Source organism: Myripristis murdjan, chromosome 1 (assembly GCF_902150065.1).
Source record: "Myripristis murdjan chromosome 1, fMyrMur1.1, whole genome shotgun sequence".
In the NCBI taxonomy this organism is placed as follows: domain Eukaryota; kingdom Metazoa; phylum Chordata; class Actinopteri; order Holocentriformes; family Holocentridae; genus Myripristis; species Myripristis murdjan.
The window spans coordinates 26,088,683-26,103,950 of NC_043980.1; the positions used below are offsets into that span (position 1 = coordinate 26,088,683).

At 42.5% G+C, this 15,268-nt stretch overlaps 1 protein-coding gene across 1 annotated transcript; it reads left to right on the plus strand.

The window, feature by feature from the left end:
- The first annotated feature begins 3,522 nt into the window (after positions 1 to 3,522).
- LOC115368704 (beta-1,3-N-acetylglucosaminyltransferase lunatic fringe-like) lies at positions 3,523 to 14,242 on the plus strand. Its single transcript, XM_030065000.1, has 8 exons — positions 3,523 to 4,005; positions 6,719 to 6,767; positions 8,149 to 8,251; positions 8,354 to 8,507; positions 9,391 to 9,476; positions 9,602 to 9,761; positions 9,848 to 9,933; positions 12,764 to 14,242. The coding sequence occupies exons 1-8, from the start codon at positions 3,625 to 3,627 to the stop codon at positions 12,819 to 12,821; spliced, it is 1,077 nt and encodes a 358-aa protein (XP_029920860.1). The 5' UTR covers positions 3,523 to 3,624; the 3' UTR covers positions 12,822 to 14,242.
- The last annotated feature ends 1,026 nt before the right edge of the window (positions 14,243 to 15,268 follow it).

Consider the following 15,268-nt stretch of genomic DNA (forward strand, 5'->3'; position numbering starts at 1 on the left):
AAAGAATCTGTTTCTCATTGTCTGTCCTCAGGACTGACAAATACTGCTTTCTGTTAAATGTTAATCACACTCATGCATACAAACACATGCATAGACCCACACACACACACACATATGCACACACATACACACACACACACACACACACACAAATACACAAAGGCACGAACAGATGAATTCTGTCCTGATACTTGTGTTTTTCAGGGGAAAGAAAAGCTTTAATCAATATCACATTGTGTACCAGAATCCCCAAAACCGTGACTGACGCCACGACGGCCGCAGATCTCTGTTCCAGACTGTGACCTGGGACACATCCCTCCTCCCCCGATCCCTGATCACTTGCTCTAACTCCCCCTCCCCCTGACACATACACCCCCATTCTCTCCCTTGATGTGGTCTCGCAGTGATCGCTCGCTCTGGCAAGAGCGGAGGAAGAAAGCCTCTTTGTTGTTTGTTCTCCTTCCCACTTCCAATCACAAAGTTCTACAGTTTCTTTTTTGGAGAAATAATCATGTTTAGCAGCGGTCGATCTCCAATTAATCACAATGTGGAAATAAAAGAGACTTTGTGAGCTCAAGAATGTGTTTTGTGTGTCAGTGTGTGCCTGCATGTGTGTGTGTGCGTGTGTGTTTTTGGAGTTTGGAGAGTGAGAGGAAACGGGGAAAAGTCCCAACTTGAGCCTCGGAAAATCGTGACCTTGCACTCTGAATCCTGTAACATACTCACGATGAGATAAAACGAGAAGAGAGAGAACAAGGAGATGGAAAAATGAAGACAGAGAGGAAGACAGACAGAGAGAGAGGCTGAGAAAGACTGAGAACAGAGAGAGAGAGATTTGAGGAGCAGAAATCAAAGAGAGAGGGGATTAAGTGGGCAAAAAACAGGATTTCTACAGATGAAAAAGAGAGAGAGGGGAAGCATGAGAGGCTCGACTGTCCTTGTATATTACTGTTTCACAGCTGAAGGAAGACAGCATCAACTGTATAATACACACACGCACGCACGCACACACACACACATGCACACGCCACACACAGCTGCAGACAACCTTTGTGCTATCACTCAAAATACAAAGGGAAAAGCAAGTCAGGATGAAAGTGCAGAAGTGCATGCACACGCACGCGCACACAGACGAGACTTTATAAATAGAGTTACTGCAGTCCACATCCATCCGCCAACCGCAACACTCACCAGATGTACACACTCACACACACACACACACGCAGACAAAAGCATTGATTCACACACACTGTGGTTGCACCGATATGGTTTAAAAGGAAATGAGAACTATCATAAAGAAGCGAATTTGTGAATGTGTGTGTGTGTGTGTGTGTGTGTGTGTGAGAGACAGACAGTGCGTGTGTGTAAGTGCATATGTAATTCAGCTGTTCGGCTCTAAATGATCTCCAGAGGGCTGAGAGAGTAAAGGCAGTAAGCTCCTCTCTTTCTTCTCATCCTTGAATGAGAGGAATAAAGGATGTGGGGAGAAGAGAAGAGGGGTTTTCACAACAAAGTCAGACAGAAAGGGATGAAGGCAAAGAGAGAGAGAGATGAGGAAAGAAAAAGAGAGGGCCAGATTGTCCTTCTTTTGCCTATTCACTCAGTCTCTCCTTAAAAAATTCCAGGTCTTAAAAGTTTCCATCTGTGTCTGTCTTTCAGTTACCGGCAATGTTTGGTCTACATCCATGTAGGGCACAGCAATGAAAAGATGTACAAAAACAAGACCATCACCATGGTTTTGTCGATTTTCCATCCATATGCAATCAGGCAAGTATTCAAAGTAGAGTATTCAAATAGAATGGCTTTAGTCAAAGTGACCAGCATACTCAAAACTTTACTACTTCAAAACTAAAATAATCCTACCCATCTCTGTTACAAAAACTTGTATAAGGAAGGCAATTTTTCAGGTATGCATAACATGTAACTATTTGAAGAGAATATTATCATTATCTGTTTTCAAATAGTTTGTAAAGTGGGTCGCTGAGTTGAGTCATTTCCAGTCATCACCAAGTTGACTCAACCTCTTCAGTTCTGCTGGGGGGCTCATCATTATAAATCCACAGAACTTGTCTTTATTGTAAATTTTAGTGGAGATCCCAGGGTTTCCAAAAATACCAAATATGTCCCACTGAATTACAAAGAAATGTGTATAACATGACGCTGAAGACATCTAGATGTTTTCTATTAGATTTAATGGTGCAGCCATAAAACAATGGCATCTTGGGTTTGATTAGGGTTAGGGTTAAAGATGAAGGTTTAATTTTCTAACTTAGAAGAAGAAGAAGAAGAAGAAGAAGAAGAAGAAGAAGACTCTTCAACCTATAAACACACAGTACATTTGCTGAATCCATTACTGAGAAGTGTCTTCTGTCCATGTGTCACAAAATTATTATACGATATAGCAATAAACAGTAAGCAAATATGCCTTTTTTCTGATTGCATTAGTCTGCACGAGTGCAAACACAAGAGATACTGACCTATGAACCACCTAACACGCATAAATTAATAAGTAAATAATAAATACAAATAACTTGGACAAAAGCCATAAGTGTGTCTGACAGGGGAGAGTGCAACAGTCTTATTTCTCTAAAAGGATCACTGTATTTATTTTCCATGAGAGATCTGCACAGAAAAATGTCACAGGCCAGCGCAGACAAACAGCACATTGTTAGAAGGGAAACATTCCTCACATGGCTGGATGGATCTGGCAACCTGGCTCCTTGGCATGTCTGTCTTGTCTTGTGTGCATGGAGCTGGCAGCACTACACACACGCCGATGTCACGGTCCTCTTCAACATCTGTCCACTTGGACAATCGGCCGCCTGGTTACTGCACCGAGGAACTCAAAGCATTTTGTTTTCTAACAAGAAGGCATGCCGCATTCATCTGAAGACTTACAATGTCCCATTTTTTTCATAAGCACCACATTCCCAGTTCAAAAGCCAGTGTAATATTCCTATAACATTCCTGCAGGGACTTCTCAGTAGATCATAGTTCATAGTGACCTTATTTTGCATCTCTTCAGTTCCTTCAGTGTTCCTTTTATCAACACACACACACACACACACACATACACACACACACACACACACACACACACACACACACACACACACACACACACACACACACACACACACAGTAGTCAGAGAGCTCAAAAGACAGTCCAGTCCTGTGAAAAATTATCTTTATATATTATGATATTATAGAAATATTATAGCCTTGAGACACAACCGGAGATTACATGCATCATATTGTAGAATACACTCACAGAGCGAGATGAGAAAAAGAGAGCGAGGACAACATGTTTGCTCAGTATAAAAGTTTTAGTTTGGGTAAGTCTAACAAACTGCCAGGGATGCTCGTCTTGACGTCCCGCTGCTTTAGCCCCGCCCACACTGAGCGCTCAAAGCTGCCATTGGCTGAACAGGGAGCCGCACCGCCTACGGGTGTGGTTTACTGCCACGCTTGACAATTTAGCCAACTGAGCTCACAGCGACTGTAAAGTCTAAACTGGGGGACGGAGGGCAGCTGTGACCGCGGTACCTTGAGATGAGGAATTAAGAGTTTCACAGATTTTCCACTGTCAGTGACTGAAGTTGTAAAACCAGCAGCCCAGTCACAATGTGGAAAACCGGAGGATCAAAAAGCTCCTTCAGCCCAGCCGGACCTGTTGCGGTCACCTGTCTGGTTGTCACCGGGATGCTCGTCGTCGCTGTGGGACACCCGAGCAGTCCGGGGCAGGATGTGGCTCATCACCGCTGGGTGTGCAAAGGCACAACCAGCAGAGGCTCCGGGGGGACAGTTTTCTCGGCGTATATCAAAAGACTGGCCCGGGAGAGGAGAGCAATAAGCGCCCCCCGGCAGGCCGGGCCTCCCCCTGGGCCGGTGCGGGAGCAGCTCTCCCCGGCAGACCTGTTCATAGCTGTGAAAACCACCGGGAAATATCACCGGCAGAGACTGGACCTCCTGCTGGAGACGTGGATCTCCAGAAACATGCAACAGGTCAGCCCGTCATGCTATTTTATATCATTAGAAACGTCCTTGATAAATTAAGTCCCCGTCTTCTTGTGGAGCCTCCTGGAGAGCAGGCGACACAGCTGTCTGAGTGCAGGACAGGGATTTCAAATAGTTTCGCCGGGTAAAAAAAAAAAAAAAAACTAGTGAGACATTACCGCTGCTGTTCCGCTGTCAGCTGAAACGAAGTTCTGCTGCTTCAGCAGCCTAGACCCAGGGCTGGAAAAGAGTTATATTGATCCGTATTAAAGCATTATGTTATAGTCTATAGAACACAAAAATACTGTAAAGTGGGATATAGTAAATTCACCACTGAGACCGAAGGCGCACATGAAACGCCCACAGAATCAGCCTACAAGTCAATTACAGCCTAGAAGCCCAATGTTGTAGTGATTTTTCTAATTGACTTTCAGTTTCCCTACAGTGTAAATCAGTAGCTGCTGTTGCCTGTTGGTGAGATTTATAAGCTGGAGCAGGGTCAGATGAAGCAATGCAGTGCGATTTTAACTCACTGAAATTAAACACTGGGCTCGGTGTAAAAGGTGTCCTATCGTGGGAGGCAGTATCCTGTAATAAAATCACCAAGGTTATTAGGGTTATCGTGCCATGCATATTTCCCCTGTCCCCTACTCCTATATACACCCCGTGAAATGCGATTTGGTTCACTGTCTCCTTTATCCCACTGCTCCTGCTGAGAGCCCACTAGTAAATGTAAAACAGAGATACCGGCCGCCCTTTGTAATGTATGAGAGAGATGTGACGAATGACTGGCAGACTGCACTGTATTGTCTTCAAACAGGAGGCAGGGGCCAATGTGTTGAAGTAGTAGCCTACATGCAGGTAAAGGCTGGGAATTATCAATAGAACCTTGATGAATGAATGAATTCACGAAGCCTTTGTTTTGTTATTTCAGTTCGATTTATTTCAACACATGTGGGCAGAGCGGCAAAAACATACACAAAGAACCTACTCAAAACAGCTCAGTCACAAGTTCCAGGAGTCAGACAGTTGGCGACATACTGTACAAGGGCTCACATTATAGTCTACCAAAGTGATGTCAAACATAATAATGTATGAGATAACACTGGGGGGTTAGAAATTAAAATTTTTACAACTGGTCCTGTGATCAGGCCCCATGCATAACTGCTGCATTTGAAACCAAATGGAGATGTGATGCACAGAGCCACGGAGATGAATGACCAGCCAACTGTAAACCACAATTGTGCATCTGTTTTTTAATGCTTTTTAGAGAGAGGTATTCTTTGTTCAATACAAAACGCAAGCTTAACCCTCGGTTTTTGGAGAGTTTAATAATTAAAGTCTCATCTGAGGCGCTGGGACTGTTGACATGTAAACAGATGCAGACAGAGCTTATCTGTCAGAGGGGGTTAAATCAGCTGACATTCCTGTGTCGGCTCTCACGGTCAGGTGTGTAGCTCTACCTGCTTCCCAGACACACCTCTATACTTTATTACTGCTGAGTAATGAAATGCCTCAGCACACACGAACACAGCACATACACACACACACTTTCTCATGGTGTTACCTATGCACAGCAGTTGCCCTGGGAACTCACCGGCTTTATCATGGGAAGTTAAAATGTTTGAGATCATGAGGGTAAACATGCACAGACATACTCTCTCTCTCCCCTCCCTCCCTTTCTCTCTTTCCCTCTCTCTTTCTCTCTCCCTCTCTCATACACACATATACATACACACAGATACAACAGACTCTCCCGCCTCAGTGGTTGTTGTTGTAGACTTACTACTGGCGTTTCCTGTGTTGTAAAGCTCAACTCCAACAATATCCCATTCTCACTCACTCGCCCACCCTCTTTAACCCCCCCACAAACCCCACCCCTTCCCAAACCCGGCTGAAGGATACATTGGTATCACACACACACAAACACACAGTCACAGAGGCTGACCACTCTCAAGGGGTTTAAGGGGCTCAGTGAAAGAAAGGGCTGACGAAAACTCACAGCTGGCTGTATTTTTTTCCACTCTCACTCTTTTTCTCTCTCTCTCTCTCTCCTCTCTTTCACTCACTCTCTCTCTCTCTCTCTCTTTCTCTCTCTCTGCCACAGAAGGAGGGCACTGATGAAGCTCAAGTAGTATTTGGACCAAAGATTTATAATTGAATTCTGCTGCATAGCAGTGGGGATTGGAAAGTAGAGGGGTCTTAGCCTGGTCTCTTAGTTGGGGATCTGTGTATGTGCACCCAGGGTGTGCGCGTGTGTGTATGTGTGTATTTCCTGTGGAAAGTCATGGGGTCTACATGGCTTCCTGAGTATGCAGTGACCCTCAACCCTGTCACTCATCACATAAATATCCACACACACTTGCAGAGCTGCAGGGTTTGGACCAGCTGCTCTGGTGCTGATAGACAGGAGGTTTACCTTTGGTTTGGCTTTAACCCAATATCAGCACATTGCTAGTGTGTGTGTGTGTGTGTGTGTGTGTGTGTGTGTGTGTGTGTGTGTGTGTGTGTGTGTGTGTTTGACTAAGGAAACAGGTGGGGTCTCACCTGAGATCAAAACAGTTCCATTAACAATGGTGTTAGAACAGCAAGAGCTTCTGATTTTTTCCACCGGTTGTTTGGGTCAGTGAAGGCAACAGCAACCTGATCACTGCAATAACATTAAACATAAAACATAAACTGTGTAGTTATGTGGGTGTATATGTGTGTGTTTAATTCACAGACATATGTGTTCACTGATGGAGAAGATGAGAAACTGAGGAAAAGAATGGGTGAGTTATACACACACACACACACACACACACACACACACACACACACACACACACACAGGTTTTGCTGAGTAGCAGTGTTATCTCCAGCCCACTGTGGCAGGAAAGCAGTAATGTTGTTGCAGAGGAACCAGGAACCCGGCTGCTGACTGGGCAAGATTGTGTTTCCATTAAGTTCAGGAAGTCACCCCAGCTTAATCAACAGGGCTTCCTCCATCTCAGTTCATGCAATTGTTTGACTTTCAATGAGGTATTCTTCTCACTGTCTGACTTACACTACAATTCAATACAGAACAAAAGAGCCAACAGGGAAATCAGAGTTCACAAATAAGAATGTTTTCAAGTGGTGAGGTGAATATGAGCTAAAAGGTTCAAACTGCAAAGGAGAAAAAAAAACCCTATTTGTTAATTTATAGATGTTTTAATGACAAAGGTGTATGTCTACAGTTTATGCTTTGGAAATGGTTTGTCACCAGTACTGTAAATTAACTCAATTTGTAGTTGATGAGGATAAAACAGATTTGTGAAAACTGACATCAGGGCAGTTCAGCCTCTTTGAAATAGTTCACTTACCTGTGAACTTGTGAAACATGTCCTGATCGGTATCGTAATTTTTTTTTTTTTTTTTTTTTTTTTTTTTTTTTGTCAAACTCCTGGCACATTGCATTCACCCGGTTTCAAATTAGGCTCATCACTTTATCCAACCTGTGAAGTACAAAGAAGTAAGTACTGTGTGGTGTAGGCTGGTGTGAAACTTTATTGGAACCAGACCTAATATATCACATGCATTTCATCACATTGCCTTAACTCACCGTGGGCCACCAGAAATGGTTTCTGAGGGTACTAAAGAAAGATATGAACACTGTGACTTTGGCCTTGATATAAATGCTTTGAATTATTTCCTAAACAAACTTAAAGTGATGTAATAGAATTTTTCATCAGTAATATTGTTTTTTTTTTTTTTTTTTTTTTTTTTTTGTTTTGTTTTGTTTTTAAGAAATAATGTTTCAGTAATTCAGATTTTTTTTCTGTATATTTCAGAAGGAAAAGGACAGTCTTACTTTGCATTTATGTGTTTATTTGATGGATATAAATTTTTGGCTACAAGTATTGAATTGAATTGTTGACTTGAGTCGTGGTTTACAAGCACAAATTGGACTCAATTATCCAGAAAAAAAAATGTCCTAAATTGAATCACTGTTATGAGTTCATTGTTAATTGGACTGAATCTTTGAGGCCAAAGATTCAAACTCTCACTGCCAACTGTTTTCTGCTTTGTTTGTGTCTGTTTCATGTGATACTTCTTTCTGCCTTCTGTCTTACTCTCTGATCCCTACTGTCACTGTCGTCATGCCTCTTTCTTTTTGTTATTGATCATCAGGAGCTCACCTGATCAACACAAACTGCTCAGTGACACACAATCGCCAGGCACTCTCCTGCAAGATGGCCCAGGAATATGACACCTTTATCAACTCTGGCAAGAAGTAAGACACACGCCACCCACACAGGCACAAGCTTGAGCACGCTCTGAAACCCACACATACAATGCTCTGTGAACTGATTCCTGGTATCATGATGTGTTCCAGGTGGTTCTGCCACGTTGACGATGATAACTACGTGAATGTCGACTCCCTGGTGAAGCTCTTGTCTCAGTACAGCCACACACATGATGTGTACATTGGCCGGCCCAGCCTTGAACGACCAATAGAGGCCACAGAGAGGCTCGGAACCGCCCACATGGTGAGCTTTTACTGGCTCTTGTCTCCCAAAAGGCATGATGATTCACGTAGCAGCTGCTGACTTGTCTGCCCAGAGCATTTTACTTCTCCTGGCATGATGATGAAGGAAAAAGACTTGGCAAGATCACACAGCCTGTCTTTACATGCAGCCCAGAAATTCGTTTATAGGACTGATGAACCTAATTTCACCCCCCATCAGACTGAACATACCCTCAAATGAGCTAAAACTTCAATCGAAATCTGATGAGGCACCCGGATTACCATTTTGGGAAGCTACCCAAGAGGCAGGTTTTTACTAAATCGCAATTTACATAGATCACATCCAGCAGCTTTAGTAAATGCATTTCAGCCACACACCAGATGGTTCAGTTTTGGAGCCTGCATTTGATGAAGACTCGAATCAGTAGTACATTTCAGCATCACAATCAGCTTCATGATCAGCTTCAAAACAGGCACAGCTGGGTAACAAAAAGCACATAGTCCAATAGACCTTTTTCCATCAGACATTTTGACATGAAATAGCAAGTAAACAGGGGTTACTGATGCCATTAATTCAGCTTCTGTTGCATTTAGCTCTATCAGAGCCAGGGTCCTGGTGTGTTCATGCTAGCTCACTGGAGAAACTCTGCTACAGTTCAGTGGAAACCACAAACAGAAGCTGACTTTGCATTACTGACAAATCAAAGTAAATACATATCTATTTATAAACAATCTGTCTTGCCTTCTTTTCGAGGCTTTTGACATAAAGTTAGCAGACATGTGGATATCAAAATTTTAACAATCATTAAGTAATTAAGATGATACTACAAAAGTACTAGAATTTCCACATCTTAGTTCCACTTGCTTGCTTACCTGAAATATGCCATATCTGTGTTTATGTTTAGAAGCAGGTGAGTTTCTGGTTCGCCACAGGGGGAGCAGGATTCTGTCTGAGCCGTGGCCTCGCTCTCAAGATGAGTCCCTGGGCCAGGTAAGTCATTGCTTGCATTAACAAAGATGTACATATTTTCAGCACAAATCTTGAAGGAGATTGTCACACATCCCTTTTTTCCTTTGGTTCTCTCTCTATCGGTCTACATGTCTTTCTGTGTGTAGTGATGGCACTTTCATGGCAACAGCTGAGCTCATTCGCCTCCCTGACGACTGCACTGTTGGCTACATCGTTGAGGCGCTGCTCGGGGTGAGCCTCATCCGCTCAGCGCTGTTCCACTCACACCTAGAGAACCTTGGACTGGTGTCAGATATACGCAACCAGGTAACGCACGTACACACAAACACACACAAACACAGTTTTGTTGCTAGTCTGAGTGCTAGATATTCTAATTACTGTCTTTAAATCAGGTGACACTCAGCTATGGCACCGTAGAAAACATCAAAAACACTGTCCACCTGAGAGGACCCTTTTCAACAAATGAAGATCCTACAAGGTACAAAAAACAATGTGTTTTATAAGTATTTGTGTGTGCGTGTGTGTGTGTGTGTGTGTGTGTGTGTGTGTGTAAATGACTGTACGACAATTAGGTAATCCAGAATCTGGGAAAGACACACAAAAACAAAACTCCGAAACAGGATTGAAGTTTAATATGGAATGAATGAGAATGTGAAACTTATTTTAGGTGGTGCAGCCAGAACCAGTGACCCAAAAAAGGCAGCTTGAATTTTCTCCAAAATAAAGGTGAAAAGGGAAATCCATGTCTGCTGAACACCAGTGATCTCAATCTCATTTTCCGCTTTCACAAAAGTGGAGTTAGTTTGGATTTTTTCACACTTAAGTAGGAGTTAGTATTTTGTTATATGCTGATGGTGCTGTTTATTATTACAGATATTACAGATAATGCATTTTACAGAGAAAGTATTATGAATGGCAGAGCAACCAGTTATTAAAATTGGATCACTGCCTCTAGCGTACAGTAGCTCTTATACATATCTAGGGTTTGGTTTTTAGTGAAAATATGCGCTTTACAGAGAGAATTAAAGTACTGGCAGAGTCAGCAGGAAGAGTGTGAGGGTCTTTAATGAATAAAGTGAAACTGTGTCCTGATCTTAGTTCTTCAACCTTCACTAAACTTCATGACTCAGGGGTAGGCCCAGTTTCATATTATGCTGCAGGAGTGTAGGGTTATAAGGATGCCTACAGTAGTAATTGAGCAATGAGCTGCTTTCTTGGCGTGCGTAAATTTATTGCTAAACTGTTGAAGGGGACATGGGATGGAGTCCTGTCTGCAAAGCAGAAAGGTGAAATGGTGAGGCTGTGGAACCTGTGGAGGGACCAAAAAGATTATTTTCAGGAATAACACGCCATGTAATGTAAATACAGTCAAACAAAAACTATCAATGATCTATCATGAACAATAGAAGGAGGACATTTGTAAGAAACTAAAGCTTAAAGAAAACTACATTGAAAACAATTCTGTCACAATTACCACACTGAACCATATATAAAATAAAATTTACATAGAAAGCAGAGGTCTCTGTGTGCCCAGTTAAGAACTGGTACTTAACAGCCAGTGGTTGGGGTAGGCAGATATAAAGGTGTTCCTCAAGAGCAACATTTTGTATTTTGGGGAATCTTGATGTTGTCCAGGATGAATTCCATTTTGTCCTTCATTGTCCTTTGTACAGTGATTTGAGGACTCCAGTTGACTGATACGTTAAGTTGACTTTTTAATATGAATGGATTTTTGTTTCGGCGAGATTTATAGAGATGCCTGGTGGCTAAGACAGAGAACACTATATGCACTGTAACAGGTCATTTCATTTCTCACACATAAACTCAGTGCTCTGCAGTGATCTCTTTTTGAATCTGTGGAACTCTATGTTATGATTTGTTATGTGGTCATCCTGGTTATTATTATTTAGTGTCTCATGAGCCCATATGGACACTTACATAAAATTATTACTTACTCACTTACTTAAAGTGCCTTTATGGGTACTTAAATACCATCAGTATATCCAAATTTGCTTCACACTTGATAATTGTGCCCAAATACTGAAATATTTCCCAAATCAAACTGACAGTCTGATCCTCAATATAAACTGTAGTAGTTGTTTTTGTTTTTTTTTTCAAATCTGTTGACATGTCTTCTGTGTTTGGACCCATTGAGGTCAGAAATGCATCACTACACCATTATACAAACTCCCCAACCACTGCTCTCAGGTCAGCTGAGTTCAACTCCACTCTAACTTTATTTATATTGCACCTTTCATGCAAGATTGTGATACAAAGTGCTTGGTGAGACAGGTCATGAGACAGGCCCGTGCTCTGTCTCATGACCTTGTGAAAGGCACAAGATAAAAGTATCATCAGCACATTTCAGGGTCTGCCTCTGCTCTGCTCCTCACCGTGACTCCTGCAGTCATTAGCATAGAAAGTGTGGATAAACTCAGATTCAAGAAAAATAAGTCAGCAGTTTAGCAGCTCAAATATGTAGCTGCCTGGTGATACAAACAGAAGAATAAAGCAGCAGATGAACGCCCAGCCTGTGTCCCCGGGCAATCCAGATGCTTTTACTGTAATTATTAAGGTAACTTCAACTGTAGAGAGATTTTAATAGCTCTAAATAGAATGACAGTGCACCTGCTACAGTGATAAGCATGAAAACCTCCAAAATGATAATAACAATATGTTTGGTTCAATCTCAAGGTGGTTTTTAGGTGCAACAACAACAACAAAACAATTTCAACCAATCAGCTCTAAGTTTTAAGAAAGAAGGGGGTGGGGGAAATGGGTGGCTTGGAGTGATGGTTCATTTGCCCATTTACAGATCACAGATACTGTTACAGTGTGAATGCTTGAGCAATGTTTTGTTGCTTTATAATTATCTTTATGATTAATGTTCTTGATGAGACTGGACCTTACAGGCAAACTGTGCGGGGTCTAGTGAGCTGTCAGCCACGGGCATGAGATCTTTCTTAAAAAGATTTTCAAATGACCTCATCACCGGTGGGGTCAAAGCAACAAATCTGAGGTCATGCAATTTATCTCAGGCCAGTTTCTCATATTTGGCACACTGGCCCCAAGCTGCTTAGTCAGTCTGTGTCACAATTAGCTTTATTTGGCAAACGTGTGTGCTACAGTTGTGCTTTATGTAAGCCTCATGTAGCGCATGTTTTATTATCATGACAAGTTTCCTGGCTTTGTTTATTGTGTGTATGTGTGTGTATATACACTTACACGCACGCCTACATGTCCTCATTTTGAAAGGCCCAGGAGGCCGCTTCCAGGCATTGTGATAGTCATTTCCCTCTCTTTCTCAGGTTCAAGTCTGTCCATTGTGTGCTGTACCCAGACACACCTTGGTGCCCCAGCTTCTAGAGGCTGTGACACCCTTTCAGAGACACAGATGGACGGAGGGACTGATGGAGGAATGAGAAGAAAAGGCAAATGTCCGACTAGACTCCCTTTTCTCTCATGGAGGAGAAAATCCAGAAATAAAGGGATGCTGCCCCCTGCTCTACTTTAATTGCCACCTTGTCCCACAGCGGTCTGACCGATAGGCGGTCTGCTAAGGAAGGAATCATATTTGATTGGTTTGATTTGGTTGTGTTGACACCTGAACCTTGACCCTGTGAATGGTTGTTTGGTGTCAAAGGGTCAAAAACTGCAACAAGAAGAGAGAAGTAACACTGTGTTGTTCATTTTTAGAGGGCATCCTACCTTCCTTTAGCCACATTAATTGTGTCAGGGACTACAAAGACAGAGGAGAACACAGCATGGCAGAGTGACCTGGATGAAGAGTTTGGTCCATCCAAAATGCATAAGACTGTGAAGTGCTGCTGTTATAGTTCTGGCCTGTTGGCAGCTGTCTGTCTCTGTCTTTTTCTTAAAGCTAGACTGGCATTACTGCAGTTGCTCCTGCACGCCAGGAGCTTGCCCTTACCTGCTTGTGCTGCATGTGAATCTCTTTTTCTCCTTCCCTGCACATTCCTGTGTCCTGTCCCCACTTTCTAAGCTGTGAAAGATTATGCTTTTGAATGTATGTAAATATGCATCCCCGCTGCCCATCCATTATTGATATCATTATTCAGGATGGATAACAAGGTAAACAAGGACTGGGGGGATTTTGGTGAGGATACTGCCATTACCACAGTATAGATTCCAGGCTGTGCCATTAATGTTATATTTTGTCATGAATTTCAGTATTAACCTTTACTGGTACCCCTTTCCAGAGGTGTACTTCTGTGAACGAGCACTTTGTGGTCTTATTTCTGCAGCTGGCAATTCATCATATGATAAAAGACCTGCTGCAGTTAGAGAAACATTCCACTCTGAAGCTATTAGGCACAGCTCTGCATGGACCAGCACAGATATTCAGGACTCATCCAAAGATCATTAAGTCTCTGTCAAGAAATATTGTTGAAAAAAAAAAAAGATATCAGTGGTTGTAATCTATTTTTTCAGCAGGCACAATTTATGTTTCCATCATTAACAAGTGAGTGGATTATTGCTCTGAATGTAATCTGCTTTAAAAATGCTATAACGATATCCCATACGATGTTTTATTGGGAAGTGACTCATGTTGGGTCGGATTCTGCTACATGTAAAGCAGTTTTTGCAACTGTGTCTCAATGTAATATCGTCTTGTATTTTGAAACCAAAGTTTTTAAGTTAAATTCTGTCCCTCATTAAATGAGTCCGGGATGAACCACTGCTCCTGAAGTGTACATGCTCTCTCCAGTATCTGGACTGTTTATAGCAACTGTATTTGAAGTAATAAAAGCTGTTTTTTTTATATATACAAGATTGCAGTTTCTCAATCTGTTGGCATTGGGCTATTTTGTGGGTAAAAACTTAATGATCTGTATGCACTCGAGATTGCTGGCTGCAGTTTGGGGGATTTTAATGGGGGTTGTGGGGGATGCCTCTTTGACCTGCCACCTCTGACCCTGTTTATGAGCTGTTGGGTTCCTCTGTCCAGACCCGCACCCCCATCCCTCCAAATTCCACCACCCACACACACACACACTAAAACAACAGCCCTCTTACACTACACATGAGGCCCTCGAGAGATAAAGGCAGACCCCAAAGATTAACAGACTGCATACATGTGTGAGAGCAAGTGTGTGAGTGTGTGTGTATCCCACTGTGAACTCAGAGATCTCAGACTGAGAGGACCACAGGGAGAAGATGGACAAACAGTTACACAGTGAAATCATTCTCGAAGTGAAGGTCCCGTGTGCCACACACTGACGCCATCTGCTGGTGTCACGTGTTACTGCATGTGAGAGAGGGTGAGAGAGGGCTGTGCACTCAGTGATGTGAGTGCATACAGCTAGAAAAACTGAAAAATGCAGATTATAGTTTAACTCATAACAGCAATGTGTTAAAAATACAGCTCATGTTTACATTTGTTTGTAATGAGCCAGTTAGGCTTCCCTGACTGTAAGCCATATTATTAATTTGCAGCCGTGCTCGTTCAGATATTTGTAATATACACAACTTAGCTTTATTTGAAATGCATCAGTTTTACTGTTCTCACATTCATTTGTGCGTCATTCCCTGAATTCCTCTAATTGTGGTGTTGTTGATACATCTCTGTTTCCAAGCGTTTCCACAAAAAGGTTTGCACCCTCAGAAATAGCAGCGACAGGCAAGACTCCCTCTGTGAGAAAACCTGTCCACAGATTCACAATGTACATCAAAAACAACAAGGACTATGAGGATTTACTGCCACGTCTTGGCAGTTGCTGCGTATGTGCAGAGTTGAAGGAGTTCTCTCCAGCCAGCTGGTGTGATGCAAGAGAGAAGTTGACTCAGTCTTT